Raw genomic sequence first — 23,494 nt, 5'->3', positions numbered from 1 at the left:
AAAAAAATTGCAAGGTGATGAGCCTTGTCTTTTAAGGAAACCAGAAATAACAAGGCAATAACACTACCAATCAAGACAGCTGCTTGAAATCAGAATACAGACAGTAACCTGTACCAACATGTGCTCATACATGGCACAAGGTATGTTCCATAAACAGTTTATGGCTTAATGTTAAGCCGAACGCAGGCTGGACTAACACTTCCAACAAAAACAGCATTTTGTCCCCACTAGAATTCCAACCCGAGGTACAGTAAGTTGGAATCACCAGCATCAATAAAACCTAATTTCACTGATCTGTAGAAATATACTCCTAGGTGGAATCCAGTGAATGCTCACTGTCGATTGAACAGCAGAATGCATACTCAAAGCACAGCCTTGGAACAGTGTGGTGTTTGCACCTCGTGCCACTATCATTAGGCCAACACAATTGCCGGCTGCTCTCCCTCTCTCCGGCATATGCTGCAATCAGCACTCAGCCAAGACTCCACTGGCCTGGTTGTACATGGATAATGCACATGATCCCAACACGAGTAAAACTGCAAGCCTATGCTCCGATCATGTCAGAAGCCTAACACCGTCTGCCAATTCCGCACTTGTGCCTTGCTTAACATCCTACCTTCAGCAGCAGTGTGTGCCTTCTTTCCCAGAGTGGGAAAGAATATTGTTGCACCAGAGCTTGACCATGGAGAAGGAGCGATAGGTACAAACCAGTTGTTGATTCCTTTGGACTCCCGAAGTACACACTTTACATGATTTCCAGTGTGTCACTCCAGTTCTGCAGGCAACTAGGACTTTTCACAGGGCACAGAAATCATTTACATCAGGACTGGTGCACCCATGATGATTTACAGTTCCTATGTGATGGTAGCTTGTTAAATTGTGTCCAGAAGTGTGTGTGTTGCGTTATAACAGTGACTGTTGTGCAAATTCCCAGATTCAAAATGCTTTTTATTGTGAGGAGAATGGCATTTTGCAAACATTGGTGGTTCGTCTTTCTGGCTGTGTGTGGGAACCGCATAGATAGACATAAACCAATTTCTGAATCCATTCTGTCACTAGAAATATTTTGTGAAGATGTTGTTGGACAGCTGTTAGGAATGTTAAGAACTACGTTACTCAGTGCACACCTGTACTAGTTATTTTATATTTGTCTGTTGATTTCGGTCCATTTCAGACCTTCCATATGTGATGTGTACCAAAAGAGAATGAGCTATACAGTGTATACAATGACTGCAGGTAGTGCCTCATGAAAGATATTCATATCTACATTTTACATGTGTTATGTCCAGACTGTTACATAATTATAAAAATATACTTGCAAAACTTACTCAATTGTGCATCCCATAATTGCAATGTCTACTCATCCTGAAATGTTGTATTAACAACATGTTTTATACCCAATATATCCCCTGCCTTATAATGTAAACACTGAAGTGCTAGTTAGCAAAAGTTGCTGCTCTTGTTCATATATATTGAAATTCACTCACTGTCTAATTACAACATGGTATTACAAAAATGCCACTATGAATTAAACAGTGCAGTTACAAAGAAGACACAGTCAGTTCCCTCTAATTGTATTAGGCTGAGCTTTAATTACATTGACACACTCTGTGCATAATACATGTACAATATGTGGACAAATAATCTTTCATGAGGTGCTAGCTGCACTCATTTTACACTGAGATGACATTCGCAATTATGGATAGCTATAAAAACAGCGTGGCTCAGTATTTCTGCAGGGGACTTCCAATGACTTGTTGAGTCCATGCCATGTTGAGTTGTTGTGCTACGCCAGGCAAAAGAATGTTCAGTATGAGATTGGGAGGTATACCACAAATTTATAACCTAAGTGTGTAGTTTGTTTTCTGTTGATATACATGACCCGCGGATGTCTGAAATGAACCAAAATCTGTAGTCAAAAACAAAATGGCTAGTACATCTGCATATTCTATCACTGTGTACTATTGTGAATATTGTAGATAGCCTCAATAACAAATTTACAAGCTTTACTTTTATTTCACAAGTTTTACATAATCCTGTATGGTTGTATAGTTAGTCTTTTGTTGTTAATTGTGAAGAATTTTATTTATTGGTATTTCAGGACCGATATTATGAAGAATATCGTATGTATGAGTTGGAGAAGCTGGCATGTGGCTTGGTTGCACCCTTGATCCATGAGAAGCTGAAATCGTGGAAAGCTTTAGAAAATCCAGCAGAACCAATACGTCTTTTCCAAACCTGGAAGGATATATTGGAAGTTGGACATGCGCCTGGGACAGAAAATGGCCCTTATCAGCAGTTGGTTTGGGAAGCATGGATGCCAGTCATTAGAACTGTTATTAGGTAAACTAGATGAATTTATTAATATTACTGGTGGAGAAATATCAACTTCACCCAGATGCTGTTGTGCCTTCTGCTTGGTTTTACTGGTTTCATCCATTGAGGATAATATACCAAGTATTTGAGTGCAGATATATCATGTGTTAAAATTTGTTCTGATTTTGATAATTTTTGGCATCACTTGAAATTTTGTTAACTTCAATCCTTACTGCTTTCTTTTCTATAGGTAAATATGTATTCTGATTTCCAGAATTTATAAGATTTGCACCTTGTAGGACTAATGCAAACTGTGAAAATAATGACAACTTGCAGCATGGACCATAAAGGAATGTCCAGTGTTTAAAGAATGGTCAGATTACGGGTCTCCCAGGAAATCTTAAATGCTTAGGAAATGTAGCAGCCACAGTCTGTGTCAGAATGTGTTTGTTGTAAGACAACATTGTGTCCCCTCTTGTATGTATACAAGGATCTAGAGAGTTGGGACTCAGTATATGATGGTGGACCTCAGTTAGAATATCCTAGGTGAAATGTATGGTGCTGCCAATAGACACACACAAATCTGCAAGAGATACACTTCTAGCTTTTGGAACTAATAGTTTTTTTGTTGAGGAGAGGAGGAGAGGGATAGGTTTAGGGAAGGTTAAAAAGGAAGGGCAGGTCACTCGGGCCATAGGATGAGTGTGCTCCACCTGTAATGAACACGAGGCTAGGTGAAGGTACCTTTATGGTGTAGGGACTAAAGAGCTTTTTGTGTGAGACTAGGAAATTCAAGAATTTCACATGATTTAATACGTTCTTGGTGCTGCCAAACTAATATGTACAAATTAAACCAAGAGGAATGGTGCACACCTAGCCCAACCTCGAAATTGCTACCTGCATGGTGTATATGGCCAGGACAACCGGGAAATCCAGGAAAAATCAGGGAATTTTTTTTCTGGGAGAAATAAGAGAGAAAATCCAGGATTTTTTTAGAATTTGGGTGATTTTTCATTGTGTTAGTTTTCAGTTAAATTTTTGTAATTTTGACTGGTAAGAACTGATACTCTGACAAAGAATTTTACTTTAGCTCACTTCAGAATAATATTGCAACAGTAAAAAAGAAGCAAGAGGCTAACACCAAAATACAACTTTAGTTGCAAAGAAAATGTGGCACTTCCAATAACACACAGTGCACACACAAGTATCTGTGAGTCAAAGACTGTGGAATACTTCGTAACAACAAACGGCTTTCGATGTTTCCTGTGGACCTCACTTTGATGAGTGTGAGGTCACAACTATTTACATTTCAACCAGGCTGTGGAAAAATATTGCCAGTAGTGCTTCGAGGAGCATTGCTTTCAAAGTAAATTTCCTTGTATGAAAGATGAGTTACGTTGGGAGTGAGAATGTGTGATGAATTTATTAAATCATGGAGCTTTAGACTCTCATTCAAAACTTAACAATGAGGGCCAGTCACTTTAAAAAAATTGGGCCTAGACAACCAGCCATTTATACCATTATTGATAATTTTACTGGCACAATTGTGTTTGATATATCTTAAAGGGTAAAATGATAAAAAGACCAAGTTTCAAGGCAAATTTTTCATATTTATTGTAATTTTTCATAGATTACAAATTGTGCAATAACTATGGCAAAAAGTATAAACCTTCTTTAAAAAAAAGTGTGAAGTGAGTTCTTGAGCAATTTCACACTTAATTAGCTTTTCTATGAAAAAGTCGAAGTGCTCGATGAAACATGTATTCAGCCTGGTATCCAACAGAATGTTTGTTGCACAGCAGTGAAAATTTATGATAATACTTGTCGGAAATATTCAGCTGCTGCAATTTAAGCTGTGTGTTCATGATCTTGTGTAACCACACCCTTAAAAAATTATTTTCAATTATCAATACTATATGCAAAAGCTTTGCTTTTCTTGTAGCTGTACTGTGTGTATATTAACTTAAGCCATTATCTTTTCCTACTAATTTGTCTGTGTTACTTAACAAGGATGTTGCTATTGGCTGACTACATCACATGTCTTATTCTCTGAACATCCGCTGTCATTGGCTGACGAGATCACACAACATGAACTATGATTGGCTGACAAAAGAGCTTCACAATCTCGACTTCAATAGTTCAGCAGCTACTGTGCTATATTTGGTGGAATTCGTGTTTACACGTTTGTAATATGAAAATATGCACTGTAAATGTTTCCATACATCAAAGGTCTTCCCAAAATGCATTGTTTTTTCCTGGTTTCTTTCCTGAAAGTGATGGGAAGTTCTGTGACAGTATAAAATCTTCACCATTCAAGTGATTGATAGGTTTTACAGCTGCGAGGGAAAGTACATTGTCATTTAACACAGAAAAAATGTGTGTTCACCAGGAGTTGACTGTTTTTTCACTTGGGTAAAAAATGCAACTCTTGTTCACATGACCACAGTCTCTGGCTGCTGAGGTCTTGAGCTGGGAAATCCAGGAAAAAACTTGGACTTTTTTTTTCCTTGTCTGTGTATACACTCTGTACTTGTGGATTAAGTAATGAGATCACCATACAGCAAAGCTCCTCAACAAGCAACAACATAAAAGTTCTGAATTATCATCTGGATATGCATTTAACCCGTCGTTCAGTACTAACTTTTTCTGATGATTGACGATGATGACAGAGATGATATTGCCCCTCATCAGCTTCCCCCTTCATTGCAAGGTCAGCAACTTGATGTGTAGAGAAGTCTCACCATTTATGTGGCTACTGTTTTGCACTGCAATCTAAGAGGATTCAGGCTCCGCATGGAGGAATAGGAAGCCCTTCATGGCTCTGCATACAACAACATTATTTCAAAATTGATTTCATCTCAGTGTTAATGGTAAGATGGCTGAAAGCAGACTGTTGTTCGTGTGTAAGACATTTCATTCCTGATTGGTTCGCCTCTCTACCAACATACAGAGTGCTGCTATATCAATATACATTTGTTATACATTCAAAATGTGCTCCATCTACTTGCTGCTGCGCAGCCCTATGATAATGAGGTATATTAGTGGATGCTAATGAGCCTTTTATTCTTGGTAAAGTTAATGTATGTAACGCATTTTCACCTCTAACAGGGTTTTAATAGTTGATTATCTCTGTAATGAGTGAGTCCTATGTATTCATGGAACAGCACATATTTTCTTTACTATAAGAATTATCTGCTTCATAAGCTCTTCTGCACTTCCACCAATGTGTGCTCAGAGCTGCTGTTGGAAATATGTATGCTGTAAGTAAGCTCTCCAACAAAAGCATCATCTTGACCTTGAGATACTTGTGGCACAATCAGGAAGCATAATATAATCAGTGTAACTAAGGTCATTGGTTTCCAAGCTGTTTCCTAGACTCATACACAATTTTATATATCACACCATAATGAGCAAGAGAACAAACAGCATCAAACCACTGATGGAAATGCCTTGCAACTCTTCTTGTTTAATGACAATATTATGAAAAGGATAGATTGGTACTCGCCTTATAGCAGAGATGCTGAGTCAGTCGCAGAGGGGGGGGGGGGGGAGGAATAAAATAAATAAAAAAATTAAAAGGAGAGAGAGAGAGAGAGAGAGAGAGAGAGAGAGAGTCTGTCAAACAAGTAAGCTTTTGGCCAAAAAGGTCTTTATCAGAATTAGACCACACACACACACACACACACACACACACACACACACACACACACACACACCTCTTGTATACATGACCACAGCCTCTGGCTGCTGAGGTCTTCTCATATAAAGATTTTTTTCTTTTGCAGTTTTCTGCTGCTCTTTTTGTTTTTCAATAACTTCATAATTACATTTGATGTTTAGCAGATTAGAGAGGAGGCAGCAGTTGTAGAATTTAAATGTTCTTCAGATAAGTCCATCTGTGTTAAAGATTACTGTCAGTGTAAGATTACTTAACTTAGCTAAATTGTGGAATGAGGATCCTCTCGCTAGTATTATTGCTTAAAAGATTTTTGGAGCTCATTTGATGATGGGTTTCTCAGATACTCCTACCTCGTTCAGTGAGCTTAATGCTCCATTTAACAATTCAGCCAATTGACTAAAAATTGCATAAAATTTATTTGCTGTGTACCAGGTCAGTGTATCTTCTGAAGAAATCAGTCTTGTGGCCTTGTGCTGATGAGATAAATACTATATCAGTTTCACAAGTTAGTTTGAGATTTGATCACTTGAGAGACAACAGTGTGTTGTCAGGGTGGCTGCCTCATATATTTATTTAATAAATTATATCCAATCCAGTCACAGTTTTCCAAATTACATGTTTTGACTATTATTCGTTGTCCATATTAGTATATTTACAAGTATAAGGGCTTATTCTCGGCTGATGACACCTAGTACTAGTAATTAGGTATTAGTAATTTTTACCAATTTACTCACAAATAAAGGTTACAATAACATGCATACTATACAAACTTGCCTTCACTGTGTCTGTCACCCTAGCCTGAATAATTACAGACTACCAAGGTTAACCATGGTGAACTGAGAGAGACCAATATTTGGTCCAATCCTCCACTGACATTACATCACACACGCTTTGCCAGCATCACAGCTGTGGAGGCATTTTGTGGTGGGTGGTCACCTGCACTGATGCAAGCTGCGCGCATGTGTGAGCACGAGTTGCTGCTAGCATGCCTTTAGCTCTTACAATCAATCACGTGCATAGAAGAGCTACCTAAGGTGTCACCTGGGCATCATAAATCTGTTGTGCTTGTTGCAGCATCAGAAGGGATTGCAGTATTTATGTAATATTCAGATTCAGTAATGGTTGGTACTGACAAGTGAGCTTTTAATGTACTAACTTAGTGGTGATGTGTGCTATAGAAACCAGACAAAGTAATATAAGAATTAAGAACATAATATTGCCACTAATTAGGGATTAACTTTACTGGAAGGCTCAAAAGACTTAACCTCTTTGCTGACCGTAGAAAGAGACTATTTTGTGTGTTGGAAAGGAGAATGTATGACTTAGTGTGAATCAGAGTTAGCAGTTGACAATATCATTTTCACAGTATGAATTTCGAAATATGTAACTATATCTGTGTAGATTATTTTTATAAGGGCATTCTGATCGCCTGGCCATCGTGTGCCTTACCACATTAGAACCACCATCAGTCCTCATATTTTAGTCTCTTTAATTCTCAAGATTGTCTCTTGATTAATATTCCTTAACACTTTTGCTGCGTTGGGTGTCTAGACATGTCCTGCTACCCGTTCCCCAGATGCTGTGGACATACATAAGTGCGCTGCTTTGGTCTTCCTACCATGCTGTGGATGTCTGTATTCATCTGAGCTGTTGATCACTCACTGTTGCAGACAAATTACATCCACATGTATATAAGTGAATAAAAAAATTTCGTGTATTTATCATACAACATGTGTGTGTGTCAGTATGCTATCATCTGCAGAAAACCTTGTTTGAATATCTTAAATTGTTTATGTGACATGGTGATTGTTATGCCCTCATGATTTGTGATGTGCAGAGAGGTGGATGGGTGCATTGCACATGGCCATCCTTCAGATATAAAACCCAATAACTTGAGAATGAAATGAGATATCGTTCAGCTCTCTGTTTTAAATAAAATTTTGATATCTTCTACATTTCATCTGATGCAACATATGAGCTAAAATCAACTACACACAAGGTTTACCAATGTGTTTTTACCTCTATAGACTCTTTAAAATACCATAGAATGTTTTACTTAATTTTACACAGCACACTAAGTTTTGATGGGCAACGAAAAGAAATTCAGTTTTTTATTGAGAGAAGATATCAGACTCTAAGATGCGCAAAATTCCAATTTTTTCACCTAATAATTAATAAAATAATGATTCAGATGATTTTGTATTGGGTGGAACGCTGTCTCTCTGCAGACACACCAGCATTTGGCGAGCAGTACAGCATAACAAAAGACTCCTCAACACAGAATGCAGAGAGCACATCTGTAACAGTGAAAGGGTTAATTATCCTGCATCATATGAAAGCAGAATTAATTTGAATATTATAAACAGATCATTAACAATGGTGTGTAATTTGGAGACAATTCTTGACACCTGTATAAACAAAACTAACCTCTGCATTGCCTGCCTGTCATTTGAGATATTTGTGGTTTAAATATTTGCAATATACAACACTGTAAATGTAAAGAAATTATAGGATGTTAGTACTGTCGAGGCCATATTTAGGCAGGTGCAGCATTTGTAGCTGTACAGAGCAGCAAAATTTTTGGGCCAGAAAAATGTTGCCATCGTTTTTTTAAGTATAATTTTAATGTTCATTACATCAGCATTCAGGCATTTGATAATTTATTGGCAAAGTGTTGACAAATAATTGTACCTGTCATTAAATTCTTATTTTACTACTAGTCTACCTTTATAACGTTTTTCATGTACAAGCACAATAAAGCTTTTTCAAACAGAAAGCGCACAACCTGTGTGGGCACCCGCCGCTCTCTCTGTGTTGCGCGGATGCATGCTACAGCTTCCTCCTGGTCAAAGAGTAGGTGGGTGCCCACATTAGCCTGCCCTTGTCTGTATTGTGCAGTTGGCAGCTTGTGATTTTCTACAAAATCTGTGGCAGGCAAATGTGTACAAGATGGCAGCAGAAATAGAAAGAATGATTGTGTTGGTGCTTGGAAATTTATTTTGTACGATACGAGAATATGACACTGTGATTATAAAAATGCGATGAAAAGGCAGCAAGAAGGAAGAAATCTGACGCAAGTGTATTTCAGACTGTAGTGTACAGTACAGTTCAGTTGAAATAATAATGGGTTTGCACAAACTAGTGGTGTCATTGTAGGACAATTTAAGCTACAAATATACCGTTTTGACAACAGTTTCTGCTGTATTGATTGTAAGTCTATAGGCCTTAGATAGCATCACCCTTGAGTGAGTATACTGAAGGCATTTTTCAGCACACACCAGCCCTTGCATATTTGTTTATTGAAAACTGCTTTTGAAGGGTCTTACAGGGCAGCTGATTCGGGGAACCTTTCTTCACCTGTGAGTACAGGACAAATGGACATACTTGTGCCCGGGCATGATTTTGAAGGCTGATGCATATTCCTCATCTCAACTTCCATAAAAATTCAGAAATTTAAAAACTTACGCTGCCACAGTGTCTGTCATAGTGACCCATATCAATAACCATGAAACTGTGACCAATAACTGCAAGCCAGACATTGAAAAAAAGTTTGTGTAACAAAAATAATTTGAGGTACTATTTTTAGGATTCACTATTTTTAGGATTCTAATATGCTTCCCATCTACGTTGTCAGTGCTGTTAGGGAATTGTCACCGTTCCATTAGTACCATCTCAATTTTCTTCCAGACTTTCTCTGCTGGTTGAGATAAATACAGTGGATGTGAAATGTCGTAGAGGTCTTGACACACACATATCTGACTTAGCTTGAGGGAGTTGCCATTCGCATGTGGAATGAAAAAGCAATGGTCTGGTCTGAATCACCAGTGGCCAAATATCTGGAACCAAATGTACTGTTTGTTTGTTGTAAATGTGGCGGATGAAATGAAATAATTTGCTTATGGTGTGACAGACAGGAGAGACTGTTTGAGCAAAACAGGAGACTGCTACAGCAAATACTTAAAATTCGTAAAGGGAGGCACCAGTTGAGCCAAGAAGTATCAGAATTGTCCATGAGCAGGTTATATGGAGTTTCTTCCTGATACACAGTTGCCACATCATAAATATCAAATGTGTTGAAGAGTCAGAGAAAACAGAAATATTTTCCTGATGATTGGGATTGAGAGGAAGAAGCATAATTCAATCCCTCATCTGGGACCACCTGGGGCGGGGGAAACAAAGCGAAAAGAAATAAATAAAAATGTGGCTGCAATCACAAGAAACACCACCACTTGTATCCCCAGCAGTCCTTTTATCACTCAGCTCAGTGGTGTCACAATGTAGTGCTGGTCACAGTTGCAATTTTTGAATCGGGAATCTTCCAGTGACTTTTCTCGCACCAGAGAAATGTATGAGAAGGCAAAAGTTTGTTTCAGTGTAGACAATTGTTGATTGACCTGTAGTTCGCACTTGTTTGTATACAGTGCTGACAATATTTTTCAGTGTATATTTTATTCATATAGTTCAATGTTTTATGATAATAACTGTTTTTGAAAATGTACAGGTACAGTAAGTAATAAAATAAACTAAATGGTTTCTACAATAAATACCAATACAATGCAATAATACAACAGTACAACAACAACAATAATAATAATAATAATACAATAATGCAATAAATATCTGTCATAAATAATATTCTACCAAACAGTGACAGAAGAATCAATCCGCCACACACGGTCAGGTGGCTTGCGGAGTATGGATGTAGATGTAGATATAGAATCATCATAAATAAAGTGCTTACCTGAAACAAATTGACAAGTCTTTCCTGTGAACCTGTGGCTTTCTCTTGTTTATTTGATTTTTTGAGATTTTTGTTTAAATGAGTTTGTGGAATGTTCCCAGTTGTTGGCAAGACATTCATAAATAACTGAAGAAACGGTGTTCGCAAGACCAAAGCTCCCCGCAAAGACAGTGAAATTCCCTGTCATCTTGTGGTTTAGTGTTAATTTTATGTTTCTACTTTTTTTGTTCCCTCTAAGCGAGTTTGAATAAAGGCAACATTTGATTGGCATGCGAACTGTTACTCATGTTTTTTGGACAGCAGCTGATTCGCTCCCAACGAGCGTAGTTCAACAACTGGATAGCTGCATCCTGTCTGCCCTCTGTTTGACTACAGCTGATCGCAGTGGCAACAGTGTGTTCTGAGTGCACCAGCAGGGCACTCTCTGTCAGACACAGCCTTACTCTCCATGTAATCACATAGTCTACAAGATCTTGTGTGTGGTGTGTTGTTCAATTCTTCATTCATTGATAGTTCATTGCTGTCATACACAACATTTCATGTGGTTCTCTATTTAAAATTAAAGTATGTAATTCGAGTACTAACATGCCTTGGTGAAGTTGGTTCTGTTGTATTTGATGTAATCAAAGTACAGTGGACTCTTGACTATCTGTTTCATGACTATCCAGTCTTTGGACTATTTGACCTGCTGGTACTTAACATCATTATAGTACATCTCTGTAATAAAATGAGGATTAATTTGTTGTACACACCAGTACTGAACTTTTGGAAAGATTTAGCAAGCAGGCACTGGCTGCAATTGTGTGGCGTTTCAAAATGTTTTGTACATCTTTTTTGCTTCTAAAACATGTGGAGTCACAGTTCAATATTGAACAAATTATTGGAGTCACTCATCAAAAAGTGATATTAGAAGTGCTCACAAACAGCAATGAACGAACACATGTAGAGAACATCTGTTCTGGCAACCCTGTGTTGTTTGTTTCTTCAGGTGCATATCAGACAGCCTACAACTGGGATCAGAAGAGAAAATTTATGAAACTCTGACCTATCTGGATTTTTGTTGTCCTAGCTTCTAGGGGTCTAACACTTTGTGGAGACAAAGAAATGTTTGTGCAAAAAATGGAAATATCATAATTTGTCTGGAAATAATTGCAAGGTGTGATTCTTTTTTTAGCTGACCAGGTGACTCAGGAAAAAGATTTACTTCATACTTCTCACTAGCAACTTATGAAGGTTAAATATGTCTTTTGAGGAGGTCAGTGACCCAAAACATATTTAATAAAGTTATTTATTCTAAATATTTGTCAATAGTAGATTCTGCACCATATTCTGCATAAGGACCAGTGAAGTATAATAATTAGATACATAAACGAAGATGGGCTCTCAGTTGAAAGAGTCCTGTGTTTTATAATAAATGCAGGTCACAAAGCAGTTTACAGATTTTGCTTCTATGTCTGTAGCTAGTCCTGCCATCAGGTGCTGAGTATTCTCTGGATTGCACAGTAGTTTATTAGATGAGAACCAGTTTAACGTTAAGGAGTGGGTGTACTGTGATTTCTGGTGTAACCTTAACATATCTCGACCTGAGGTGATTAAAGTTGTGTTGCCTGCATATCAGATAACTGACTGAAGTGCAGCATAATGTGGTAAATCGTTGACTGCAACACTGAAGAAGAATGGTCCAAGGACAGAGCCCTGAGGCACACCATAAGTGGCTTTCTTCAAGGAAGAATGCCTATTTTGAATTGACACAAATTGCCTCCTGTTACTTAGATATGAATTAATAGTTTCTAGTGCTGTATTATTTGTTCTATAATACTATAGTTTGTCTAGTAAGGTGTCATAGGGGATACAGCCAAAAGCATTACTCAAATCCCATACCTCTAGAGAGACTGTATTCTTATTTTCAAATGCAGTTAATGTCTGATTAAAAATTTCAAAGACAAATTTAAACATGGCTGTTTCTCAGCAACCATATATTAAATTCAATGTAAGAATTATACAGCCAACTGGTTCCAAACAACTTTTTCGTACACTGATCTAGGTTACAACACCTCTAAGGATGTCTTCATCAGTGTGAAATTTTGAGAAAATAATAGAACTACATTACAAAAAGGCAATCATCAGAATTAAGAGCAGGTATGCTAAAGTCGAAAAATAAAATAAAACTTTTCCAGTCTTTGGCAGAGCTCCTCCTGTGTAATTTTCATGGGCAACTATTTTGGCAAGTTTAACTTAAATTTTATATTTTTTTGTATTTCTTTTATGTAAACTTTATGAAAAATTTCGTACAGCTCTGTGCCACATTTGTAATTAATTTTATACATATTGTAAAGTGAAATTTTTGTGATGCTAGCAACATTATCAGTGTATCAGTTAAGCTTTTCACCTTTTCTGTTTGGTTTAGAACTGTTTCTTTTCAGTGGGGAACAAGAGTACCGTAAATCAATATACACTATGTGATCAAAAGTATCCGGACACCCTTGAAAACATACGTTTTTCATATTAGTTGCATTGTGCTGCCACCTACTGCCAGGTTCTCCGTATCAGCGACCTCAGTAGACATTGGACATCGCGAGAGAGCAGGATGGGGGTTCCGTGGAACTCATCTACTTCAAACGTGGTCAGGTGATTGGGTGTCACTTGTGTCATATGTCTGTACGCGAGATTTCCACTCTCCTAAACATCCCTAGGTCCACTGTTTCTGATGAGGTAGTGAAGTGGAAACTTGAAGTGATGTGTACAGCACAAAAGCTTACACTCAGACCTCATCTGTTGACTGACAGAGACCGACAGTTGAAGAGTGTCGTAATGTGTAACAGGCAGACAACTATCCAGACCATCACACATGAATTCCAAACTGTATCAGGATCCACTGCAAGTACTATGACAGTTAGGCAAGAGGTGAGAAAACTTGGCTTTCGTGGTACTATGACAGTTAGGCAAGAGGTGAGAAAACTTGGCTTTCGTGGTCGAGTGGCTGCTCATAAGCCACACATCATGCTGGTAAATGCCAAACAGTGCCTCACTTGGTGTAAGGAGCGTAAACATTGGACGATTGAACAGTAAAAAAACGTTGTGTGGAGTGACAAATCATGGTACACAATGTGGCAATCTGATGGCATTGTGTGGGTATGGCGAATGTCCGGTGAACGTCATCTGCCAGCGTGTGTAGTGCCAACAGTAAAATTTGGGGCCGGTGGTGTTATGGTGTTGTGTTTTTCATACACCCCTTGTTGTTTTACATGGCACTATCACAGCACAGGCCTACTTTGATGTTTTAAGCACCTTCTTGCTTCCCACTATTGAATAGCAATCTGGGAATGGCGATAGCATCTTTCAACACGATTGAGCACCTGTTCATAAAGCACAGCCTTTAGCAGAGTGGTTACATGACAATAACAGCCCTGTAATGGACTGGCATGCACAGAATCCTGACCTGATTGCTATAGAACACCTTTGGGATGTTTTGGAAACCAACTGACATCGATTCCTCTCATCAGTGCAGCATTCTGTGAAGAATGGGCTGCCATTCCCGAAGAAACCTTCCAGCACCTGATTGAAAGTATGCCTGCATGAGTGGAAGCTGCCGTCAAGGCTAAGTGTGGGCCAACACCATATTGAATTCCAGCATTACTGATGGAGGGCGCCATGAACTTGTAAGGCATTTTCAGCCAGGTGTCCAGATACTTTTGAGCACATAGTGTGTGTCTTAAAGAAATTAATAGAGTTTCAACAGTTGGTTTGTCTACATCATTTTCGTAAGTAAAGTCACAGTTTGCATTTCTCAGGCAATCTGTGAATAACATCTGACCTAAACACATGTCATGCCTGGCTTCGTATTTGCAGTCACACAGTTATTATCTGACTGTGCATAATGGTACGTGAGGAGTGGTGGATCATGATCTGCAAAAAATTCATCAGGTATTCTAACAGCATATAAGTTCCGTGAGAAATCAGCTATAATTTTGTCCAAAAGAGGCATTCCCACTTGTTGGGCTATTATTAATACAATATAAATTTAATGACCTGAATAGGTTTAAAAACGTTTTAGGGCTGGACTCATCTGAGTCAGACAACTCTATATGTTGAAATGTCATATACTGTATTTGTTTTGAGTTTTAAAATTTTTATCATTTGTCAAATCTCCCCCCCCCCCCCCCCCCCCCCCGCCCCCTCCCCCAAATAAAAGCTACATCGCCATTTGGAGATCTGTATACAAACTGTCTCCATTTAATGGAGAGGAGTATGAGCATAAATTTATTTTAGAAAATGGTGTGTATTGTCAGGTAGACATTGCAACCCCTACCCACATTTTTCTTCCCATTTCTACACAGTATAGCTGCCAGAATGTACTCATTAGGTATGAAGAAATCTTCTAGATTTTATATAAGCCAGTGTTCTGAGACACACAATGCATTACATTTTATCCAATAATGTGTTCCTAATACTGTGAATGTTGACTTGCAGGAGGACAAGTAATTAGCATTTTTTTCTCTCTAAGCAATCAGGACCCAGTATTTTTTACAGGAAGCATTTGTACTGTGTGATGACTCATACTGTGAACAAAGAAGAATATACGGGTATTTGTCTAGTGTAGTTCTCTGTTGACACATGAACTTGAAGTTAAATTGCATCTATGGGGTATTGTAACAACAACTGAACCTTTTGATTGCTTATGTTCTAAGAACATTTTTATATTTTTAATACAGGTGACTGGTTCATTATATGCCGCATAATTTGAACCACTTAAATACATAACATAGTTTCTTGCGACATTACTTTTGTTTGACTGATATCTTCTTGGAGAGGGCTCGTTTTTGCTCCCAGTTTTGGGGTTCCAGTAGCTGCAGTGTGCAGTGTTGCTATTTATGTCATTTACTACACTAGTTAATTTCTTGCCGTGACTGTCCACATTGTATTTATTAAATCATAGATTTTTGTTTGAATTGTGATGTCTTTAGCCAGCAATTTAGTTTCCTGTTGTTTATAAAAGTGTTCATTGTTGTCATTATTAATACTACAGTCAGTGTCTATGCTGCTTTTGTGACAATATGTTTACCTTGGCTTTTTGTTGCTGGTGATACACATTTTTCTTGTTGGTGGTGTTATTTGAAGCACTAGAATCCTTGTTTAGAGTAAGGAGTTTTTTTAATATCAACGTTTTTAGTCACATCATGAACACAGTACATTGGTTGTGTGTTGCCCACTTTCTGTTGTCATGATGTAAATAAAATAGAAAGAAACTTCCACATGGGAAAAATATATTAAAAACAAAGATTCCAAGACTTAGCAAGCGGGAAAGCGCCGGCAGACTGGCACAATGAACAAAACACACAAACACATACACAGAATTACGAGCTTTCCCAACCGGCGGCTGCTTCGTCAGGAAAGAGGGAAGGAAAAGGGAATATATTTTTCCCATGTGGAAGTTTTTTTCTATTTTATTTACATCATCATTAATTTGAACCCAACAATTACGTTTGTTATTGCCTCTGTTGCATTTCTAAATCTTCTCTATCATCTTACTTTCTCTTTTCGTTTGTACAAGTAGTTTCACTTTGTATTCATCTTCCCTTTTTCCGTAATCTACCATATACTCTTTGCACCTAGGCATGTTTAGCCACAGGGTGATCCTCATTACCAACAAACACTGTCTGCCTGTGTCCATTCATGCGAATGGGCAATTTGTTGCTGGTCATTCCCACACAGAAAGCGTCACAGTGTAGGCAGGTCAGTTGGTAAATCACGTGGGTGCTTTCACACGTGGCTCTGCCTTTGATCGTGTACACCTTCCGGGTTACAGGACTGGAGTAGGTGGTGGTGGGAGGGTGCATAGGACAGGTTTTTCACCGGGGGCGGTTGCAAGGGTAGGAGCCAGAGGGTAGGGAAGGTGGTTTGGGGATTTCATAGGGATGAACCAAGAGGTTATGAAGGTTAGGTGGACGGCGGAAAGACACTCTTGGTGGAGTGGGGAGGATTTCACGAAGGATGGATCTCATTTTGGGGCAGGATTTTAGGAAGTCGTATCCCTGCTGGAGAGCCACATTCAGAGTCTAATCCAGTCCCGGGAAGTATCCTGTCACAAGTGGGGCACTTTTGGGGTTCTTCTGTGAGAGGTTCTGGGTTTGAGGGGATGAGGAAGTGGCTCTGGTTATCTGCTTCTGTACCAGGTCGGGAGGGTAGTTGCAGGATGCGAAAGCTGTTTTCAGGTTGTTGGTGTAATGGTCCAGGGATTCAGGTCTGGAGCAGATTCATTTGCCACGAAGGCCTAGGCTGTAGGGAAGGGACCGTTTGATATGGTATGGGTGGCAGCTGTCATAATGGAGGTACTGTTGCTTGTTGGTGGGTTTGATGTGGACGGATGTGTGAAGCTGGCCATTGGACAGATGGAGGTCAACGTCAAGGAAAGTGGCATGGGATTTGGAGTAGGACCAGGTGAATCTGATGGAACCAAAGGAGTTGAGGTTGGAGAGGAAATTCTGGAGTTGTTCTTCACTGTGAGTCCAGATCATGAAGATGGCATCAATAAATCTGTACCAAACTTTGGGTTGGCAGGCTTGGGTAACGAAGAAGGCTTCCTCTAAGCGACCCATAAATAGGTTGGCATACAAGGGGGCCATCCTGGTACCCATGGCTGTTCCCTTTAATTGTTGGTATGTCTGGCCTTCAAAAGTGAATATATATATATATATATATATATAGACACACACACTTTGAATTTCTTCATGTGGTCTTCATATTCGTAATGTGTTGTAGCTAATTCCTCTTTTAGTGCATTAATATCTTCTTCCTGTGATCTGTGATGCCAAAAGAACCTTAAGAATGCATACAATGAAGCATTCAGCAGATAGTTTTTCTGTTAATATTTTGTGTGTCATCAAGAGTTCTCCATGTTCAGAACTTATTGCTGCTAGATCTTCTTTTACTATATTTATTTCCTTTTCATTTATTGTTAGGGAATCCTTTAAATTGATTTTTACTAAAAGTTTGGCACATGTACAACACTGCCACTGATCTTCATCGTTTATGAATTTGAGATTTATTTTTACGCACTTATCATGACACCCAACACTTTCATTCTGTAGATAAAATACCTCTTACTATCATTATGGAGCACATATAACACACAGAACAATCGCATAATAACTAACTAAATATTAGGTATCTGCATGGATACTATCAGAAAGCTGCGCTGCATATAGTTACAAAAGGTCCTACTTCAAGAGAGGACAAAAATGTCAGTCCCTACCACTTTATTAGAACAACTGTTTTCCTCATACGCTAATCGTTGAACTACTCAAGAATTTCTTGTCAAAATTCGTGTCACTGTCTTTGAAGACTCCATCCTCCATGGGTGCTGATGATCATGATGTTGAGTGCCCCACAAACCATCATCATCATCCACCCTCCATCTGACAATGTGTGTTATGAGCACGTGGAACTATATAATTTTTTGTGCCTTGATACTTTTATAAGAAAATTTAATGTCTAGCAGCAAACTTAATTAATTCATGTGCTAAACTTACCACCACCACCACCACCACCACCACCACAATCATCGTCATTGTTATCAATCTGCTTCAAGTTTCAGGTGCTATAAGTATTTTTATTGTACTATTTGAAATTGATAGAAAACAAAATAAATTGTGGTATGATGTAGAATTCAGAATGAGATTTTCACTCTGTAGCGGAGTGTGCGCTGATATGAAACTTCCTGGCAGATTAAAACTGTGTGCCCGACCGAGACTCGAACTCGGGACCTTTGCCTTTCGCGGGCAAGTGCTCTACCAACTGAGCTACCGAAGCACGACTCACGTCTGGTACTCACAGCTTTACTTCTGCCAGTATCCGTCTCCTACCATCCAAACTTTACAGAAGCTCTTCTGCGAACCTTGCAGAACTAGCACTCCTGAAAGAAAGGATACTGCGGAGACATGGCTTAGCCACAGCCTGGGGGATGTTTCCAGAATGAGATAAAGTTTGGAAGGTAGGAGACGGATACTGGCAGAAGTAAAGCTGTGAGTACCGGACGTGAGTCGTGCTTCGGTAGCTCAGTTGGTAGAGCACTTGCCCGCGAAAGGCAAAGGTCCCGAGTTCGAGTCTCGGTCGGGCACACAGTTTTAATCTGCCAGGAAGTTTCATGATGTAGAATTGTTTGTATAAGGATATGTAGCCACTATCTTATAGAATTGAGCAGTGGTTAGGTGCCCATACATTATGATATTGATGGCTGTGTGTTCCCATAGGAGGCAATTGCAACACATTCAGGTTTTCAGTAGTTTATTCAAACGATTGAAAGTGAATCCCAGAATAGCTCCTTAAAAACGCTTGGCCAATGTTCTCTCCATCTTTCTCTCCTTTTCCAAGATTCTGGTGTATCTCTAGTAATCGTACATGTGGAATATTAAAACCTAATCTCCTTCCTTCATTCATTCACTCAGATATGTTCTCCTTTGTCAGACCACACTAACCTCATGTATACATGTACAAGAATGAGCCATCAGCTTTCCCTCCTCCTAACTTGCCTTTCGTCCTAACCCCGTTTGCTCCTAACTCCCCTCCCTTTTGACCTCCCCTCCCTTTTGACCTCCCCTCCCTTTTGACCTCCCCTCCCTTTTGACCTCCCCTCCCTTTTGACCTCCCCTCCCTTTTGACCTCCCCTCCCTTTTGACCTCCCCTCCCTTTTGACCTCCCCTCCCTTTTGACCTCCCCTCCCTTTTGACCTCCCCTCCCTCTTGACCTCCCCTCCCTCTTGACCTCCCCTCCCTTTTGACCTCCCCTCCCTCTTGACCTCCCCTCCCTCTTGACCTCTTCTCCCTCTTGACCACCCCTCCCCTCTCCTGACATCCCTCCCCTCCACCCTTGTCTTCCTTCCCTCCCTCCCCTTCCTCCTGGTCTTCCTTCCCTCCTAACCCTTCCTTTCTTCCTTCCCTCCCTCCTGACCCTTCCTTTCTTCCTTCCCTCTCTCCTGACCCTTCCTTTCTTCCTTCCCTCCCTCCTGACCCTTCCTTTCTTCCTTCCCTCCCTCCTGACCCTTCCTTTCTTCCTTCCCTCCCTCCTGACCCTTCCTTTCTTCCTTCCCTCCCTCCTGACCCTTCCTTTCTTCCTTCCCTCCCTCCTGACCCTTCCTTTCTTCCTTCCCTCCCTCCTGACCCTTCCTTTCTTCCTTCCCTCCCTCCTGACCCTTCCTTTCTTCCTTCCCTCCCTCCTGACCCTTCCTTTCTTCCTTCCCTCCCTCCTGACCCTTCCTTTCTTCCTACCCTCCCTCCTGACCCTTCCTTTCTTCCTACCCTCTCTCCTGGCCTTCCTACCCTCTCTCCTGGCCTTCCTACCCTCTCTCCTGGCCTTCCTACCCTCTCTCCTGGCCTTCCTACCCTCTCTCCTGGCCTTCCTACCCTCTCTCCTGGCCTTCCTACCCTCTCTCCTGGCCTTCCTACCCTCTCTCCTGGCCTTCCTACCCTCTCTCCTGGCCTTCCTACCCTCTCTCCTGGCCTTCCTACCCTCTCTCCTGGCCTTCCTACCCTCTCTCCTGGCCTTCCTACCCTCTCTCCTGGCCTTCCTACCCTCTCTCCTGGCCTTCCTACCCTCTCTCCTGGCCTTCCTACCCTCTCTCCTGGCCTTCCTACCCTCTCTCCTGGCCTTCCTACCCTCTCTCCTGGCCTTCCTACCCTCCCTCCTGGCCCTCCCTTCCCTCCCTCCTACTAACCCCTCCTTGCTACTAACCCCTCCTTGCTACTAATTCTCCCTTTCCTCCTAATCCTTCCCCTCCTTGCAACAATTTTCCTTTTACTGAACTCCCCCCCCCCCCCCCCGTCCTGTCCTCCCCCCCCTTGTTCTCCTGATCCTCCCATTCCCCTAGTCCTGACCCTGTTGCCTCATCCTTAATGCTACCTTCCTCATAACACTGGCTAAATTCTGGCTCTTTTCCAGCTTGAAACCCTGTCCCCGACCTTTATCGTTCCTTCCCTGCCAACTCCCCTCTCCTAATTCTCATACCCATCCCTCAGATGTTGACTCATCATGCCTTACTCCTTCCTTTCTCCTTCCTCCCAGTCACCTTCCTTCCCCTTGTGCGCCTTCTCCCTCCCTCACCTAATGCTGCAGTAATTGTTTGTTTGTCTATCCACTGCCCTTTTCTTTTTCATTTCAGTTAGTACATTACATTATCACATCAATAAGTGGTTATTTGCTAAAGAAAGTGTATTTTCAGTGTGCGTGGTAGGTATTGACTGCAGAGTCTTATCTTGAATAATGAGAAGCAACTCATGTTTCAAAGCAAATTTTTGTTTGTCACAGAATGCTCAGTGACCAGGCTTTGTGTTTTTGCTATTGATGGCAGCTAAATGCATTATTTTTGGGTCCTCTGTGTTGCAGATAAAATGATTTCTAATTCAATTTCCTGTATGACATGTATGTGTTAACATTGGAAAAACTTATTTAGAAATTATTAGTATTATTTGAAAGGCACATTTGGAAAAGGTAAGCGACCTCCAGCACCACATCTGTAAAATCTTTCTTTCAAACTTATCTGCAGAGCTGTTCAGCACTAGTTATTCACTTTTTCTATGTAGGGTGTTAACTACTGTTAATTTGAAAATCTGTAGTTATGGTCATTACTATAATCTCATCATATAAAATTACTATTATTTGTAAGAAGACAACATGGACTGCCTAAAGCTAATGCCAAAAAGGATTATTTGAAAGAGCATGGCCAATTCTTTCCCTATCTCGAATAGGGCTCTGTTTCTAACCATTTCATCTTTAACCAGATTTTAAACACTAGTCTTAGTTCCTTTTGCAATGGCCAGTTTATTATATAGAAGTTCGCACCTTGAATAAAGTGGCAGGAAACTACTTCGATTCAAAAATTGTGAAGTAATTGACCTGAAAATACCACTACTTCAGAGGTAATGTAGTGGAGGTAGCAAGGAAGTGAATATAATAGTAAAGATAAATTGCTCCCATTATTCCTTATTCAACTTATACTCCTGAAAATACATGCCTCATCCATTGAATTTAACACAGGCTGGCAAAATATTACTTTCATGTGTTAACAGCAGTGCCTGTCTTGGCACATGGCTGAGATTTATAGACTCTTCACTTAATATTGGAACGAGTTGTATGCATGTCATTTATTACAACTAACTTCCATTTGGTACATCCATGTGTCACTCGTAATACATTTGTTAAAAGTTTAGAGAGGTTGACCAGCACTTACCTTCAGTAGGTGCAATTTTTAGTAGTGTTAGCAGAAATACTTGTAAGTTGAAAGTAGTGGTCCTAGCTTTTGGACTGTTAGACTGTGTGTTCTTCTTCTTCTTTTCCTCCTCCTCCTCCTCCTCCTTCTTCTTCTTTTTTTTTTTTTTAAAAAAAAGAAAGATTTGCTGGGAAAAAGGGAAAAACAAGGGGTTCATTGAGACTGAGTGGAGTGTGATGCACCTTGTTACTGAAAAGAGACATAAAAGATGAAGGACGAAGTATATGTGGTCAAGAGAGCTCATTGGCGAAGACTCTATCATAGATGCTAGAAGAAACAGGGTGAGAAATAAATGTTGATTAAAAGAGAAATGGAAAAGCGAAAATAATAATGCGTGATTCTTCAGGCTTTGTTGGCTGATTTACAAGTTTCTTTTTTTTTTCAGCTAAGTTGTCATTTACTCTTTCCACAATATTTCAACAACTTTCCTGTGGTCAATACAGCAAGATAAGATCCCCAGCAGTTACAGTGAACTTAGTGCAGCTGCTTCACATGACAACTCTGACCAGTCATTTAACAAAGTTCTGTTTATGGTTCTATGGCAAAGTCTTGGGCAGCTAGTCAGTCTTACAGCAGCAGTTTGAAGTCTGTGGAGGAAACCTGGCAGCAGTGCTGCTGTCATGGATCTTCTTTTGCCATGTGAAGCTTTGTCACATGTTAAGTGCAGATTTCATTAGTCTCTGGACTCCAACCAAACTGTGAATACAACATGCCATGTGGTATCCTAGCAGTTGCTGCCAAAATCGTAAAGCAATCAAAAGAAATTCCAAACCAACTAAAAGACTATGCCAAAATGTGAAAAAGTTTAAGTTACTTATTAAGTTTGGTTAGAGTCTGTGTAGCAGGAAACGAAGTGAGCACTTGAGACATCATGAAGGTATCAAGGGAAATTGTCGAAGTATAGTGTAAAGAGAAAATGACAGCTTAAAGCCCATAAACTTGTGATGCAAAAGTAATGCAGCTAAGGAATAGGAAGAAACACAAAAATAGTGTGGAAGAGCTGGGGATAACTCTCTCTCTCTCTCTCTCTCTCTCTCTCTCTCTCTCTCTCTCTGTGTGTGTGTGTGTGTGTGTGTGTGTGTGTGTGTGTGTGAAAGGACAGGAGAAAATAAATGATTAAAGAATGAGTGAATAATGAAATTTTACCTCTTAGGACAACGGAGTGGATTGTGCTGGCATAACTAAAGTACAGGAGATTGAGATTATGAGATGGGTGTGTTGGAGAACATGTTCTTAATTTTGCAATTTTGGGAAATTAATGCTGGGTGGGAGGAACGAATGGCCCTTGGGTGTAGCAGCCACTAAGGTTTTATCTGGAACATTCGTGATGTTAAAGGAGAAGAACGCCTGAGAAAGATTAGTGATATATATGTTGGGAATTGGTGTTGAGTAAAATACATTTGCAATTGGACATCTAGGATTTAGGAAAGTGGGCATTTGTTATGTGAGAGGGGAGTCAGTAATTGAAGTGTAGGTACTATAGTTTCTTCATTGGTTT

The 23,494-nt window shown here is 39.9% G+C and overlaps 1 protein-coding gene across 3 annotated transcripts in view; it reads left to right on the top strand.

Annotated features, from left to right (window-relative positions):
* Positions 1-23,494, top strand: part of LOC126355072 (tuftelin-interacting protein 11) — a 146,741-nt gene that overhangs the window by 105,276 nt on the left and 17,971 nt on the right. For all 3 annotated transcript variants that reach the window (XM_050005244.1, XM_050005245.1, XM_050005246.1), the window contains one exon: positions 2,102-2,343. In XM_050005244.1, coding sequence (XP_049861201.1) covers positions 2,102-2,343 — 242 coding nt within the window. The remainder of the gene's footprint in view (positions 1-2,101; positions 2,344-23,494) is intronic.

The sequence above is a fragment of the Schistocerca gregaria genome, chromosome 3, assembly GCF_023897955.1.
Source record: "Schistocerca gregaria isolate iqSchGreg1 chromosome 3, iqSchGreg1.2, whole genome shotgun sequence".
NCBI lineage: Eukaryota > Metazoa > Arthropoda > Insecta > Orthoptera > Acrididae > Schistocerca > Schistocerca gregaria.
Note: the sequence above shows the minus strand (reverse complement) of the source record. Positions and strands in the feature narration are given on the sequence as shown.